This window comes from Taeniopygia guttata, chromosome 2 (assembly GCF_048771995.1).
Source record: "Taeniopygia guttata chromosome 2, bTaeGut7.mat, whole genome shotgun sequence".
Classification (NCBI taxonomy): Eukaryota; Metazoa; Chordata; class Aves; order Passeriformes; family Estrildidae; genus Taeniopygia; species Taeniopygia guttata.
This window is the reverse complement of record NC_133026.1, coordinates 33,602,131-33,619,733: the sequence shown is the minus strand read 5'-3', so window position 1 is coordinate 33,619,733 and position 17,603 is coordinate 33,602,131. Positions and strand designations below refer to the sequence as shown.

Genomic DNA, 17,603 nt, shown 5'->3' with positions numbered 1-17,603 from the left:
TATGCACCCAGATGCCTGTGCATGTTTATTATAGTTGAATTGAAATTAGATAACCAACATAAAAACCATTACAGAACATTATACAGGTCAATTAGTTCACTGCTTGAGTTTCAGCCAGGCTGGCCATAAAGTCAGACAATAAAGCTGCAATGCTTTGAAAACACAGATGTATTTGAAATGAGTTGCTCCATGTGACTTAAAGAGATGTGAGAGGTCAGGAGAACAATATAATCTAACACCACGTCTACACTGCAGACTTCAGTGGCCACAGCTACACCAAGCAGAAGCAGGAAACTGTTTAATACCTGACTGTCACAGCCATAGTGCCAGCTGTGCCACAAGTATTCATGTAATTACACTGGTATAAAGATGAAATTTCATATATGGAACTTCTTTTAATTAGTGTTTTTCCTATGCTAGTATGATATACATATGTCCTAACATAACCACAGCTCTAACACAAACACTTCCTGTAGCAATAACATAGGTACAGCCAAAACCATCCAGGGCACAGAAACACATGGTAAGAGTTTACTTTGACTATTTCTACACTAAATATATTACATCACCAATGTGCTCCAAATACATACAACTAGGGATTTGTGGGAAAAACATACAAAAGCTGCCTCATAAGCAACACTCCAGCAAAGCTGGCCCTTCTAGCAGCCCAGCTGTGCTGCTTAGCAATAGCATCTCTTTTTGCCGCTGCTCACACACCTGTGCTAACAGACACCCATACGAACTGGCCTGTTCCCACTGCTTCAATAATTTCCTCAAGTTCCACGGCTTGATTTTGCCAGCTGCAACCATTGGGACATTGGCATAGCACGAGGCCGGGCTGTAGGCTGTGGCTGTCTGCCATCCTAAACCCTGGCACTGGTAATAACAGAAAGCCGAGAGGGACAACGTCGGCACCGCGCTCTGAAAGAAAGATGGAAAGACGTCTGGAAGAAATTAAATCCCCAAAGTACCGGCTTGCACAGCCATCGATCCAGCCCTGCCCACCCCTGTGGGAGGAGGGGGGGACGCCAGGCCCTGGCTTAGTGGGCAATGGGTCAATCAGACAGCGGCCTCGGGTCATTCTTATCCAGTAGCCAACTTCTCCCGCCCTTCGGGGCGGAAGGAGCGGAGGGAGCCAGCGCCGAGCTTTTTTTTGTTTCTGTTTGTTTCTGTTTGTTTCTGGCGCGGGGGAGGGCTGCCCTCACGCAGGACGGCCGCTGCGGCGCCGCCCTCACGGCGGGCCATAAACACGGGGGCAGAGCGCATGAAGCGCAGGCGCGGCGCTGAGGCGGGTCGGCGGGAGCGAGCCGGCGGGGAGCTCCGCCCCCGAACCAACAAGCTCCGCCCCCGAACAAACAAGCTCCGCCCCCAACCAACAAGCTCCGCCCCATGCCTAGAAACACCGCCCCCAAGGTGCAGAAGCACCGCCCCCGTGGGGGAAACCACGCCCCGGTGGGGATAGACCCCGCCCCCCGCGGTTCGCGGCCGTGCCGCTCTGGCCGGGGGCGTGGCCTCCGCTTCCTCGCCGCCGGGGCCGGGGCCGGGCCGGTCTGAGCCCTCGAGCCCCGCCCGCCGGGTGTCCCCGGCCGCCCCCGCCGCACGCACCATGTCCGACGCTCCCGGCGTCCCCGGGGACGTCTGCAGCCTCTTGGCAGGTGAGAGCAGGAGGGAGGACTTCCTTCCCGGGGGGCGGGCGGAGGGGAGGCCGAGGGGGGCGGGCCGGTGGAGGTGTCACGGGCCGGGGGAGCCGGGGCGTGCGGGGGCAGCGGCGGAGCGCTCCTCGGCGGACGCTGGGCGATCACTTCCAGCGCACGGATTCGGGGGTTCTCACCCTCCCTCCCTCCCTCCCTCTCCCCAGTTCCTCCTGCCGGCTACTTCCTCCCCCCGTGTCCGGCCGTGGGAGCAGCAGCGCTCCGGCTCGCTTGCCCGCAGGGAGGAAGGGGCGGGCCGGGCCCCACTCCCGCCTGGGTTCCGCAGCCCCCGGCCGAGCCCGGGACCCGATACCCCCGGCCGGGCGCGGTCGGGGCTGCGGACGCCAACCGGGGTGAGGTGTTCGGGGCTCCCGCGGACACGCGTGCGGGGCGTGTGACCGCCGGGTGACCGCAGAGCCATCCGGAGGAAGTCTCTGCTCTCGGAGTGTGCTGGCAGGGCAGACTGCCCGCATCAGCCGAAAAAAAGTGGTGAACTTCCCCGCTGAACAGCTGGGGAGAGGACGAAAGGGTTGCTAAATTGCTGAGGTATTGTCACATCAGGCATACACCTCTGACCGTGACTGTCCACGCTCTCGGGATGCGTTGGAGCGTAGGAATGGAATGATTTCTCACCGTGAAAGGTTATAGTTTAGCACGGAATTCCGAATACGAGTGGATATCTTTTACCTTAAAGAACTCGTGGTTTTTTTTTTTTTTTTTTTTTTTAATTAAAATAAATGGTATACTTAAAGGTTGGCTTTTCTGGTATCTTTATTAAAAAGTTTGGTATCTTGAAACCACTTTAATTTCAGTGGGACTCTTCTGAGAACTTCCGTTTCTGCCACAGGAACTTGTGTAGCTTTGACTTTGCCATTCAAATTACCTATGCTTTTTGAAATCTTCCTTCTGAGGCCAAGCACTCAATTACATGGCTGGGCACCTGCCAGAGTCTAGTGCAGCTCATCACCTTCACAGATTATTTTTTTTTAACACTTTGATTGTAAGAGCTTGAAACATGTTGCTCTCACCACATCTCCTGTCTGAAGTGTTTCCTAACTGCAGTTTCTAACTACGTTACTTGCATATCAAACCATCTGTAGTTAAAGTTTGCATGGAAGGTCACCAGAAAAAAAAGAAAGTTTCATATGATGGAATAGATTCTTAATAATTCGTAAAAATAAATATTACCCTTAGAGAGCCTTTCTAAATCTTGGTATTTTCTGTGGCAATACTGAATTCTGGAACTCATGGTCAGATGCGGAGCATATATGTTTGTTTTGGTGCTAGTTTCACTGAGTGAAGCTCATCTTGAAGCTCTTCAATATTTTAAGTGCTTTAGAAACTTTTTTTGAGGGAAAAGATGTGATGCAGATGGGATCATTTAAGACTGTGATTTCTTTCTCAGTCATGGTACGTCATGTACACAATTTGTCCTTCCTTCCTTCTCCCCATCTTTATCCAGTCTGCCATGGAAAAAAGACACAGAAGTTTGTATTTTGAAGTGAAACCAAGAACATCTATATTTCCTCAAAATGTAATGTACTTTCAGAGTTGCTATGAGCAGCAGCCTAAGTTATGTACAGGTATCTAATGTTTGTAGAGTATGTTCAGCTTTAGCTTTTCTTGTTTCTTTTTGTGCTGTCTATAGAACTGAAGTTAAGAAGGCAACAGAATGATTTACCAATTATCTTTAAATATTTGTTTTATTATTACTACATGTAACTAATAGTTTGCAACTTTTAATTGTTACCTTCAAGGTTAACCTTGTAAGTTTATACAATGTTAAAATTAAATAACCTGCTTATTTTTGAAAAATAAATAATGGCATTACCTTTTACAGTTTGTTTTAAACTCTTTTTTAGGGTTATCAGTCAAGTGCATGAAAGTTAGAAATGAGAGTAATCCAGTAAACTGCAATCCAGTAAACTGTATGAGCAGTTCTTTCACTGATATGTGTAGGATCTCACAATCTTTTTTATAGGCATAGGCTTCTTCTTTTTTTTTTTTTTTTTTTTTTCTCACACTATTCCTGTGGTGAAGATGTATGGTAATGGAGGAGGGAAGGGAGCTCTGTAGTATCTTTCCTATTAATCAAGCAACTGTTACATACTACAAAGACTGTGGTCTTTGTTAGTAGATATTAATTTCTGCATGCTCTTTTTTGAGGGTGCGTCTTAATGTATTATTTTAACGGCTCACAGTTATTGATCCAGCACCTCTTTGAGATGAAGGAGTATTGTTTCCCCATTGGTAAAATTAGTATAATAAACAAGATGTGATTGGGGTAGCAAAAAATAATCAATGGTGGAACAGAATTAGAATTCAAATTCACCTGCCTCCATGCTGTGCTGGTTTCTCCAGATAATAATATAAGTTGGATGTCTATGTTAGTGGTCATTACAAGTGCTGGGCACTTCTTCATATCAGGTTCAGTTGAGAACGTGCAGCTAATGGGTAGCGACAAGCACTGTATTTTAGTCTGGTGTTCACCTAGCAGAGGCCCTCACAGGTGCAAAATCTCATAAATGCTGTGCTCTTCTGCTCTTCCTCCTTGTCTTGGCCTTTTTGCCTATGATTTCCAACTTTTGCAATGAGTGGAGGAATGGTCATATGGATTTCCTTATCCCTACTTACCCTTGATTGATGGTTGGAGTATGTCCACCCACCATGCTGAACAAGTAGGGATCCTACTGGAAAACATACTAAGTGCTCCTGTAGTTAAACATATGGTGATAATGGGAATAAACACACCAGGGGATGAATTAAAGTTGCACAGGAAATTTTGTGACTTGTGAGTGCTTTACTTTGAACTTAAACAATATTATATCTTTAACACAAAAACAAATTCTGTCACACATGCTGGCAGGGTCATTATAGTTGCATATCAGTGGCGCTGAAATGTTCCAGGCAGAAGCCCAGCTTGAGCTCAGGGCTAACTGCATTAGTAGGAAACAGGAGGAAGCCGTTTCTGTAAAGTTGAAGGGGAAAGGTCAGTGTGGCAATAGACTTATTGCAGAGGATTATTGGGATTGCACAATCCCATCCTGTCTTCTCTGACTTGTTCAAGTGGTAGGACGGAAACACTGGAGACAGAAACAGGGTCCTCTGGTCATGTGTTGAACTCCTGTAGGAGGAGAAAGTAAGTTTGTTGCTGTCTTATCTCCCTCTTTACACCTCAGAGGTGTGTGGTAGTGTATGTAACTTCTTCATTCCCCACCCATGTCCCTGTGCTTACAGATTATGCTTTAGACAGTGGAATTTAGTGAAGGAAGCCCAGCCCTGCTCTGCCTTTTCTTCTTTTGAAAAGGCATCCTGTGTTGTGTTTATGTGATTTTTTTTTTTTTTTGGGTGGGTGTTTGGCAAAGTGGAATATTTCTCTCTTTTTATCCCCTCAGATTGTTGCTGGTTACATAGATTGTTGGAGGTCTGCTCACATCTATTTTTCCTTAGTAAGTTTTGGTTTGTTCCTAGCCAAGGAGGCATTTGAAGGCTGCTTCTTCCCCCAAAGGCATATTATTTCTTCTGTAATGTAAACCAGACTGGTTTCTTCAGTCAGCAGTTTGCTTAAATACTTAGTTTTATTGTCCAAATCACCTTTTTCTGTGTAATTCCTCTTATTTTTTTCTTCAAAATAATGCCGTTTACCCACTTGTTTAGTTGCATCTTGGAAATAGCTTGCAGAAAAGGGCAAGGCAAGAAATCTACAGGACATTGGATCCAGTGCATGAGTTGCTTACCTTTTATTTTTGGACTACGCTGGTTATATTTACCCCGATCCCCAAAAAAACAAACTGTCTATTTTCATTTTCTATGTCAGCTGTTCCTGGACTTCCTCCGTACATGCCTGTCGTAGAAAAAACCTTCTGGGTACAGTGTGGCTCTTCTTTATTGACTGGTTTAAATTTGAAAGCACACTGTTGTTTAAGACTTCACTCCGTTTCAAAAGTATTATTTCCATATTTCTAAGGCTTTAACAAATGCTGGTTCTTGCTGAAGAGTCCATCTGTAAAAGATAAACCAGGGGGATTATTGTAGACATCTTTTAAGTAGACATGTATTTACAGCTTTGGTAGTATGTATGTGTTTCTATAGTAATGGAGTAAGATTAGAAACAGTGAGGTGAAAAAAATGCACAGAGGGACTCCCGGTAAGAAATAACCTCCAGTGATTTGAAACATAGTTCAATTGTCTCTGCCATAAATTCGGGAATAAGTGTCATATATGGGTGATAAAAATGGCATAGGCTATTTTTTATATACTCATTATTCACTTAGTTTGTCTTTTTCAATTAACATGGAGTCTATCTTTCTCATCTGACTGGGTTTACGTTTCTTTCATAATCATAAGTCAACAAACCACAATAGACACAGCATAATGTGGCATACAGTGTAAATCTTTAGGTTAATCCTTAACATTTTTTATTATAGTTCATTTGGAATCACTTTGTAACTTGATCATGATTTGTATTGGTGTGTTTTTTTTTCATTATATGCTTAATATGTTACAGCTCCATCTTTTCTCACCTCTAATGTAGACAGAAGATGCTCAACTACTCATCCAATGAGATTAGAGATAGATATATGGCTATATATATATATATATATATATAGTCCTTGATTAAAAATTTTCTTTTTTAATATTTTAAAAGACATGCCTTATCAATTTACTTCTTTTGAGGAGTCTTAGCAATCTGTGTATACTTCTACTTTTAAAATCACTAATAAAACTGTTAAGCGTCAACATTTTTCATGATACTTACTTTGTATGTGTCAACACAGCAGCATAACCTTGCTTCTGGGGATTTAAGGTACAGCAGTTTTTAAAGGCAGTCCTTTCCAGGACTTTGCACTGAAAGGAATGCTCACCTTCTTGTTAGGCTGGATAAATGTGGTATTTTTAGATGTCTTGAAGTTCAGTCACTTTTATTTTACATCATGTGTTCTGTTTCTGATTAAGTGTATATATATTTAAAAGGCAGTTTAGCAAACTCTGGAGAGACTTTAAAATATAGTTGTGAAGTCAGAGGGAGAGCAGTAGCAAAATCCTCTAATATTTCTTTATTTAAGAGAACAGGCAGTGACATCTATTCTTGACAGTTTGTCTTCAGGCTTTTTCCCTATTAATGAATCTCATGACAACTTTGAAATCAAATTAATTAATTGCTTTCTGATGCCATCCTGTGTAAAGCTGAAAGATACATGGCAATCTGTTTAATATTGGTCACCTTTGGACAGTATGTGTGTAATAAATGTGCCTAGCTTGCAGCTATCTCCCAAAATTCTCTGGCCTGCCGTCCCAAATTCTCTGGGTCCTTGAGGCAGAGGAGAGCAAAGGCTGGTGGCTGCAGGAATTGCTCTGCTGAGCTGCAGTTGCCTTCTTGTGCGAGCGACAGTACAACTGCCAGGTTATCCCCTGGAATGTCCCTGCTCATATGGTGCATGTGTGTCCAGCCTGCTTTCTCCTTGGGCCAGGGGCCCTGCCATGTTTGTGGAGATGTTCCTATCTCATTGCCACTTTCTGATTCTTGTCATTTGAATTATGTCAACTCATCAGTTGATGTGTGCATGATGGAGTGATTAACTTCTTGATAACGTGATTGGATAACATTTTGGTTATCTGCTGGAGAAGGGGATGAAGAACGACCCAGCATATAGTCTTTGAGTGCCTCTATGGGAATCTGCTTGGCCCACCCTGACAAAAAATTGAGGTAGTTCTGTCCTAAGTATGTTTGTTTATTAAGTGTGACTTACATTTACAATATTAAATCCTGTAAAAAACAAATGTGCTATGAATTGTTAGGCTTAGCAGTCTTTAACACAGTGCTTGCTTTGGGCTAGAAATTTACATTGTTCTTGTAAAATTCCATCTGTGTAGTTCCAGCCTTCATTAAAGAAAATAGCTCCAAAGACTTTAAAACAATTAAAATCTTTCTGTGTTTTCTGTTTATAATCATTGAAGTAAAGAGAACCATAAACTATTTTAACAATAAAATGCAAAATAAATTTTAGCTTTTCTCCTTGTAAAGGACTGTAGATGAAAATGAAATTACAATGGCTTTTAGCTTTTGACTGTTCTGTGAACTGGCACTTAAGCTTTGAACTGTATGAGCCGGTTGAAGTGGACAGATCTGGACTGAGGTGTGACTTTCCTTTTTGGTCAGTTTGTAACCTGTATTGGCAGAGCAATTTGTGGGTGATTTGTATCAATTGTATCTTTCAGTTTGGCAGCTTTTGTTGGTTCCTGCAGGCAAATAATTTCTCTGGGGTATGGTGCAAGCAAATTTAACATCATGAGCTTTAAGATACAGGTATGGGCATTTAAACTATCAAGCGGTCTAACATGCAACCTTAAGAAAAGGGGTGTTAAGTAGGTTTCCACTGCGTATTTTTCTTTGCTTTGTTTTTGTTTATTTGTTTTGGTGTTTTAAAAATTATATTTTATTTTCATAATTTCAGTGGGAACAGGTAAATGTCTGCAATGTGTGATACTAAATAGCTGTTCAATTCATTAGGAAAAATTTCTCGGAATATGTCATTTGGTTGTTTTTTTTTTTGGTGGTTTTTTTTTTTTTTTGCTCTAGGGTAACTGATTAGTTAAAGTGCTTTTAGACCAGAAATCTGAAAAGAGGTTTTCTTTCTGGAATTTATCTTTTATTATTTTTAAAATTCCTTTATGAATCAGCTGCTGCTGAAGCATGAAATAGGTCTATACTGAAGTGCTTTTGAGGAGTATTTTTGTTTTCTGAGTAACATTAAACTAATACAGGAGACCAAGTTGTCGGTCATCCTGGAGAGGGGAGAGCACGTATATGACTATAATAGTGATGAGAAATGGGTACATTTTGCTGCTTCTCTTTGAAGTTTACTGTATTAAACTTGGATCTGCCATACTGAAGTCCCAAGTTCTGTTCTAATTCCTACATAAATCACTTTGTGGAAGGTCAGAGAAATTACAGGAACATTTCCTTATGTTAAGGCAGTCCATATTCCTCCACAGTGTGGAAATACAGGAAGTGAAGAGATGATCATAACTTAGATGACTTGCTGGCTTCTTGTCCAGGGAAGCTTAGGATGTTACTCATCTTCCGCATCTGGTATGTCCTGGATGGATTTACAACAGTAGATTAAAACAAGATATATAACATACTGTGTAAATGTGAGTAGATAAGAAATATATATGATACAGTAAGATGTAATTTTCAAGTAAACTGCTTCTTTAGCATCATATGTATGTCAGATCTGTCTTTGTGTTTTGGGGTTGTGATGAATCAAGCCATATGGTATCTCTGGACATATGGAAGTAATAGTATTCCATGATGAAAACAGTGCACCCTGACTGTGGGTACACCTAAGCTTGGAGAACTTGTTTCACACACTCATGTGAGAGGGAAACTATCCCAGGGATGTCTTCTGTAACTGCTGCTTTCTGCCTCTCTCCTCCAACTCTGCTTATACTGAGAGTAAATGCAGCATCTGCTTCTTCCCTGTTCTTCTGGTTGAAAATTCTCTATTATTTCAGCTTTTGAATACCAAGGTTTTCTGTAAAACAACAAAATCTTTCAGCAATAGAGTTAGTCCTGAAATTTTTGTATCCACAGTGTATTTTAAGACAGAAGTGGTAATCCTTTTTTATAATAATCAACTTGGTTTCTCTTCCCCACATACTCCTTAACTGTGTTATTTCAGCATTTCTATTTGAATAAAGCTTTGACAGACAGAATCTGAGACACCAGAATTCTCACCTGGGCTGAGCTTTTCCAAGAGGTAAAGAAGCCCACTGAGTTTAAATTAAGACTTCTGAATCCAAGTTTTGTGATTAATTAGTGTCTAAAGGTTACCATGCAAGTATTGCTCCTGCTTTATAAACATGACTAATTCCTCTAAAGTTTTGCATTTTGGTGCCTGGGTAGAACTTTGAAGCTGCTATCTAATTTTTAAAATAAATAGATAAAAGTATGGAAAAATAGAAATTTAATTATACTGTCCCTCTTCAAGTGAAAGCTTGTTTTGTACTAGAAAATCCTGTTAGGTTTCACTGAGAGAAGAACTGTTGATTTGTTTTGAATTGTTTTGATTTTTGCTCTGAGTAGTAAAAGTATCCATTTTTTGATCTTTGTTTTGTAGTTTGTCAATGTCATTGGGTTCTGTGGGTTCTTCTCTGCCAGCTTGATTGGCAATTCCAATCATTGGAATTTACGAAGATGTGTACTTTTTCTTTGAGTTTGGAAAAAATCCCTGTAGGCATTCTTGGTGTGCAGCATAGAGGCTGTTGGGGGTATGTCTGGAGGATGCATTAATACATGTTAAGTGCCTTTCCTTCTGTCCTTTTAAAGAAGGAATGCCACAGAACTGAATGAAGGTCTCCCCCATTCAGGATTGCTTTGGAAAATGTAATGGGGAAGATTCTGTCTTATGGAGAGAAGAGGATCAATGTCATTCTTCAGAACTCTAAAATACTGTAAAAAAAAAAGAATATTTTTGCCACACTTGATGAGGACAGTAATCTAAACATTTAAATAAAAATCCAGTGAATTATTTGTAAAGAAGAACACTTTTGTAACAGCTGTGCTAGTGTTCTTAAAGAGTAACTTTTGAGTTGTTTTCTTGCATCCTGTAATACAAAGGGTGGTATGTTTCTGGTTTATAAAGAAAAAAGGATGTAATTAAGGTTTTCATTTAGGAAATCTGTGGCAAATATTCATGTAAACTTTTGCACTTAGACAGTTGTGTACTTAATTGGCTGTTGTTTATGTTATTGTGTTAAAATAGAATGTGTCATCTGACTGGAAAAGTTATTGGATTAAAATAGGACTCTCCATATGCATTTGCATCTATGCAGAGAGAACCAAGGTATATATATGTGTCTCTGTGTGTGTCTATGGGGTGGGCAGGCACTGCGAGAACGTGTTTTATTACCCACAAATGCTTTCTCTTATTCAATGGGCAATTGTTACCCATACAGGTGAGTTTTTTTTTGTTAACAAGCAGGACTTTTTGGTTGTATCTCTCCTTTTCTGTTTTTGGGAATGTTGTATGTTGGTTGGTAACTATAAGAAACTTCAAGTGTCTTTTGCCATTATTTGGTCAGTAAGGAAAACATACTACTGGGGGAGTTACAAATTCAATACACTGCATTCTTTTTATCCTACTACTCTGGTAGCTTTTATGGAACGGTTTGTTTCTGCATGGTTATATAAAAGTATAATCTGAATAAGAATTAAAACTTAGAGTGCCAGCTAGAGCCTCAGTTTGTGATTCTGCAAGTGGAGGTGTTATTAATTTAAAGTACGCTGTTGAGCTTGACTCCTTTGATATGGTTAATTTGCTTACCTAATTGTTTTCAGGATTGCTTTGGATATGACTCTTTAGTCAATCTGATTTCAGAGGCATTGTGAGAACACTTGAAAATACTGTAACCAGTAAGTGAGCTATATTAGTATCTGGGTAAGTGTTACTGCTGAAATAATAAATTACACAACCATCTCTGCAACTTGATCTTCTGAAATAACATGGCAGTAATATATGCATAAAGGCTATTTCCATGTTTTAGCTTTGTCTTTTACTTTAGGTGATGGAAAGTAATTGTTATAGGACTGCAATTTATTAGGACTTACGTAGCATAATTAAGTGAGCAAGAATCAAATGTCACCATAGGATTTGCTGTGCTAAGCATAAGTAGATAGAGAACAAATGTATCCCATTTAGAATCTAAAATGTCTGTTAACTATGCTGTGAGTAGGGCTGAAAATAATTTTCTTATTTTTTTCACAGTAGTATCAGGACAAGCTCATTACAGCAGTATTTTGTCTTTTTTTGAGGTGTATTTATTTTCTTCTTTATTTAGATGTTGAAACATTTGTTTCCCAAGAACTAAAAGGAGAAAATCTATCCAAGAAAGCAAAAGAAAGGAGAGAAGTTCTTCTTAAGAAGATAAAGGATATTAAGGCAAGGTAAGTGAACTTCATGGCTTTACTATGTTAGAAAGTCGCTTACTGAGATCTTAAAGTTTTATGCACTCTTTTAATAAACATTAACTTATTAACAATTAAGCAATCTGTATAGGTCATGATATTTAAAAAAAATCTGTATGGATTCAAGTCTTATCTTCTCAAAGCTGCTACGATTTAGTAAGAAATGGGATCAGAATGGTTTGTTCTATTTGAATTGCTTAATCTTCTGAAACCTGATTGCAAACTTGTTGGGCAGAGCTTGCCTTCACCTCTGCTTTGGTAAGATTCATTAAAACATGAGAAATATAATGTATTTAGGATATGAATTAGCTTCCTATCACCATACTCAGCTGGTATAAGACAGCTGTGTGTTATCTCCTGAGCATTTCATTGATGGCATGCTTCTGCACCTGCAACTTATTTATAATTTCAAGGACAGCACAGTCATCTGGTGAGGGTGCTAACTGGGGGGAGGCATGAGATGTGTCCCAAAGTCTTGTATTTGAAGTTTTGTGTTCTTTTCATTCAGGCTGTAAATGCTTAGGGAATTAGCTCTCTCTCATAACTCTCTATTAAGAAAGTAGTGTTTTATCTATTTAATTTTTCTTTCCTGTGTTTTCTATTCTGTGTTATTGAGTTAACTGTGACTATACGGATGACTTGCAGATACGATGCTATTGATTTTTTTTCTTGACTGACTGATGCTTTTTTGGATGAAGAAATATCAAAGAGAGGGAACCTGCATTTATGAGCATATTGACACCGAATCTTTTACTATTCATTTATGTGACCCCATGGTTTCACATCTTATTTTAATTTCTAATGCCTTCCTCATTTCCTGTAATATTATTCACTGTTAACAGTGTTTTGCTTTTCATGCAGGCTACAAAATGCATACACATTGTAGTCTTTTTTGATTTTAACATCCCACATGTTGGGCTGTGTCTATTACTGCCACTTGCAACACTGGATTTCTTAGATCTGGCCTTTTATCTCTGTTTGCATTTCTCAGTTTCTTATCTTTAGACCATTCCTTTCTCTTCTGCTTGTTTCTTGCCAACATCTCCATATTGACTAAACTGATATCCTTACTACTGCTTATTGTTAAAGATGATCTTGGCAGCTGCATTTTATTTACCAGTTAATTCTTAGCCCATGGATGCTTCTTGAATGACATTCTACGTAACTCTGTCCTGATAGTTTATATCATCAAACTGCATTCTGTGATATTTTAGTTTCTGAAATACCAAGGTTTAGCTCTGAAGAAACAGTATATGAAAGTATGTTTTCCCTCTGGGATGATAAATTATTTTTGGTTTTCTAGGCATTGTATAAGTTGAGATCTCCTTATTTGAAAAGGAATTCTTATTTAGGCAAGCTTTAACTTTTATCTTTCTGGTTAATTATGAATACATTTTCATTTGGATTTCTGTAAATTTACTGTAGCTATACCCACTATTTTTGATATTTTTTCTTTCATTTCCAATTGAACTAGTGGGTTATTTCAAAATATGTTTAATGGTTCTACTTGCTCACAAAAATTTTTGAAATTTGTTAACATTTAGAAGGTTTACTAAAATTATAGATGCTTTTGTGTGTTTTTATACCTTAAGATGCTTTAGCAGATGTATGTTACTAGAAAAGGCTGCTCAGTCTGGATTTGGTTTTGTTCAAGTCTTTCTTGAAGAGACTGGGGATTCTGTCAGCTGCAAAGGCAAAAGGAACACTGAATAAATACTTCAAGGCAAAGATAAAGACTTCAGAATTTTCAAGGAAAACTTGCAGCGCTGAGTTTCGACCACGAAACTTGTCAAAAACTGGTTGCTGTTCTGTGCCATGTCCCCGTGCCGTGGGTTTGCAAGCGTGCATTGCTTTATGATGTTTCTTCTTCTTCTTTTTCTGCAGCTATCCTGAAGAATTCCCGGAGAAAGGTGAGTCCCGTGCCCTTTCCCCCGCCGCTCCCGCCGCGCTGATTTCCCACTGCCGCGGCCGGCCGAGGCCGAGGGGACTGGCGCCCCCTGCTGCGGCTGCCGGGGAACAGCCGCCCGAGCGCCCGGGCCGCGCATCCGCCGGGGCTGCTGCCGGCGGCGATCGCAGCACAGAGCGCTCGCTGATGGAGAGATCGGGCTAGAAACGCAGCTCAGGATTTAATATATAATGGAGCTCGTTATGGAGCTTATTTGTTATAAATTTAGTATAAATGGAGCTTTGTTAGCAAGAGGGCAGCCTTGCAAAAGACCATGCGATGTGTGGGTTTTTTTTCCCCCAGAGGAACTGAATGCAAAGTAGCCTGCTTAGGAGATAAAATTTTAGCAGAGATTACTTATTTCAGCATTTTTTCTTAGCGTTGCAAAAGTCTTCAATTCCATAGTGATGTTTCTTTAACCTTTTAATAGGATCATCTCGTGGCAATATGATATTGGCTTTCGATCCACACTGAATGAATGTTTTCATAGTGCAGCAGGAGCTCAGACCTTTAGCTGGAGAGGAGATGATTTAGTGTGCGAGTAATGAAAACTGAAGTGTGGGTTATCTATTGTCTTCTAGTGGAGTTTAAACAAAGCTGCAGAGTTCAGTTTAGAGAAGACTGAGGGGTTTGTTGCTACAGTGTTCTGTTCTGTAACTAAACCTGGAAGGGCTCTTATTTCCATGATGCTAATTCTTGAGGTCATGACCTATAGCCTGTGGATGCTGGTATGAGGGTCACAGTGCGAGGTCAAAAAAGCCTATGCAAAGCTTCACTTTTTACAGTGGTTGAAGAATTGTCTGTTTCTGGACAAGGAGGTTTCAGGCTGCAGCATGCCTCCTGAAAAAGTGAAAATATGTAAGTTATATTAGGCAAACAATGTAACAAGGCACAACAATTAGAATAAGAAATTCATACATTTCTTATGCTGTTTAAATCAAGTTATGCCGCCATAACAGTTCAATTGAAAGGGACAGTACAACTTGAAACTTCCCAAAGATTCAAGATTGCCAAGATTCTGTAAACTCCAACTATGTGATTGTTTAAAAAATGTATCAGTAATTTGCTATTGTTTTATATTGCAACTCAGCACTGTTACAGAAGATAAAATGTAGTTTTCATTTTCTTCTCATTGTCCAACAGAACTGAGTGAGGAAAAGTAAAGTGTTATTTTATTAAGAAAATTACTAACATGAAATTAGGTGGGGTGGTTGTTACATCAAACCTATCTTTGAGAGAGCATGTTTTTTAAGATTTAATAACTTCCTGAGGCTCAGACTCTGTAATAAGTGTTAGAGTCGCCTACAAAAAGCAGAGTTTGCATTTACTGCCTTGTGTAATTTGAAGGTCAAGAAAATTCTAGTGTATTTACTTTCTTCATTGGTAATTTGATTCAGAATTTCTTTTCCAGTTCAACAAATTATTAACAAAAATGAGATTTCATTATCTCTAGCAAAATGGATGATTTGATTTGTGTAGTCTGTAATTGTTACTGCATAACTTGCTGTGATTCTGTGAAAATTATGTTCAGTCTTATTCTTTTTATTAGAGTACATTTGATTCTTAAGCAGGATATATTGCCTTTTAAAAAATTCTTGTGAAGTATGCCTGGTTCAGGTCATAGAACTATGTAAAAATGCTGAGGCTTGTGAAAACTCACTCCTTAGTGTTCAGTATTTTTCAATAAACTGAAAGTTATACCATTGTTTTCTGCAAGCAAGGATGCATTTCTCCAAATTAATGTGCATTTGCTGCTTGCAAGAGTATAAAAAACTTACAAGAAATAGGAGCCTGCACTTACTTGCAAGTTATTTGAGGGAATGTGAATCAGTGGACGAGTTGTTGGTGTAATGTCCAGAGTTCAAGAAGTCTGTGCTAAATTTTATTTGGTTGTCATTCTTACTTTAGGACTGTACAAATTAGGTGTAACTTTTGTAGGTGTGGAACAAAGGACTCACATGGAGATAAGCAGTCAAATTCTTGGCCAGCTCCTAGTGTAACAAAGCAGTGGCAGCAGCTGACGGAGGTCAACTTTTGTGCCCATTTTCATACCTCTCTGCGCACCTAGACATTTGAAAAATGGAAAATTTGGAAAGTATTGAAAACTCAGAAGGCTGTGATGGTCAGTTCCACCCCCTCCAGAGAAAGAAGAAAGATGTCAATGTATAAGGTGAAAAAAGGATAATATCTTTTAGGAAAAAAAGGAGGGGTGGGAGCAGGAATTTGGAAACCACCCTGAAGCAAGCTAGCAAGAATAAAAACTCCTGTGTGTATTTAAACTCCATATTTGCTGTTCTTGCTTTTGTAGTAGCAGTCACTCTATTTTTAAAATGTAAATAAAATAATCTCTGTTGTAGCTGGAAGGGTAGGTGAAGAATGGTACATGCTGTCATGGTATGTTATCATGATATAGTAGTTATACTATATCAGCTGTTTTCAAGAATCTTGTGAACTGTGACCTGTCATCCTTTCAGAGGCATCCAGAAGTATTTTTGGAGGCTGAAAGAAGTGGACTAACACTTTCAAAATTCATATACTTCCTGTAGGACATAATGATACTTGACTCCGCTCTCCTCCAGCTTGTGAGTTGTTCCACAAGGATGTGTTGTGGACAACTGTCCACTCCACTCTTTTTCATCACGGAATGTTTTTGACTAAGTTATTTGTAAACTCTTGTTTTATGGGCTTTGGCCAATAGCATACAGAATCTTGCCTATCCATAAGGATAAAACAATGAGGTGTAAAAGAATAACAATAAAAAAATTTGAAGAGCATGCGTGCAAGTAAAACCAGGCTCCTCAAAACTATGATCACCCATGTGCATCTGTCTCAGAAAGTGCATACATATTTCTTTGCAACCAGATGGATGAATTTGAGGACTTTCTTGAATCTTCCTAGAAAGAAGCCTTCTCATGTTGTCTGTCAGGTCAGTAAGTTCACTGACAAAAGCATCTTTTGTGTCTATGTAGACTGAAATAAAATGAAGCTTTTTAGGAGAAGTGGGTACATGTGCAAGTGAAGGACACAAAATTAATTGTATGGGAAAATATTTAATTCTCCTGGGGGATGTATTACTTGATTTAACACTGACTTTTACAGTTAAGTGTGTTGTTAATTTATGGATAAAGAAAGTCCATGCTGTTCTTATGACCAAAAATGTACAATTATTATATCCAATCCACTGGTCTTTAATCAGGTTTTATTTTTTTAAGTTATTAGACATTTATTGTATCTATTTTATTCTTAAATTGAAAAGCTATGTATAAATGTCTTAGACACTGCTGCCTTTTTTTCTTTAAATTCGAAATATTTGACTGTTTATCTAACCAGTTTAAGCAAAACTAAAAAGCTGTAGTTGCACTCAGAGACCTATTCTAGATCTTAGAATTGGGAAAACTCTTGAAAACAAAGGTAATTTGTATACAAATTGGGTTCATTTTTTAATAAGACTAATATTCCACTAAGCGTATAAAAGTCTCAACTTTGTAAAAGATTCTGACTTAATACTGTTTCTGGCATTTCTCTGTTTTGAGATTAATTGAATCAATACTGTAACTGCCAAAATGTTTAGTTAAAAGAATCTTGTTTTAAATTTATGCTAAAAATAGTGCTAAAGTTGGCAGAAGCACCCTATGCTCTAGAAACTGTATTTGTGTTTGAAGTTCACTTGCCATCTGTTCTATTCATTTATTTTAGTAAAAGAGATATTTTTATTCGCTTTTCACAAAATATTTTGGCTCAGTGTTGAAAGTGAGACACCAGAAGCACTAGCCAAATCGAGTCATACTATGGGAATTTGCAGAACCAGTTCTCCAGAAAGTGCTCGTTGCACCTCGTGTCTGATCTGCAGCACTAAATTATGCAGAAAAGTATGACATGACATTTTCTAACTAGCATTTTTCACTCTGATAAAAACTGATGATGGTCCACTTTTGTTTTTATTTCACTGTAATGTAATAGAGGGTAAATCTGTGTTTCTACACCACCGGTGTTATTC

The 17,603-nt window shown here is 39.2% G+C and overlaps 1 protein-coding gene across 1 annotated transcript in view; it reads left to right on the top strand.

Moving 5' to 3' along the window:
• Positions 1-1,463: 1,463 nt before the first annotated feature.
• Positions 1,464-17,603, top strand: part of SKAP2 (src kinase associated phosphoprotein 2) — a 118,986-nt gene continuing 102,846 nt past the window's right edge. Inside the window, exons 1-3 of the mRNA XM_012571628.5 lie at positions 1,464-1,655; positions 11,535-11,640; positions 13,546-13,571. Of these exons, the coding sequence (XP_012427082.3) occupies positions 1,607-1,655; positions 11,535-11,640; positions 13,546-13,571 (181 nt within the window). The 5' untranslated portion in view covers positions 1,464-1,606. The remainder of the gene's footprint in view (positions 1,656-11,534; positions 11,641-13,545; positions 13,572-17,603) is intronic.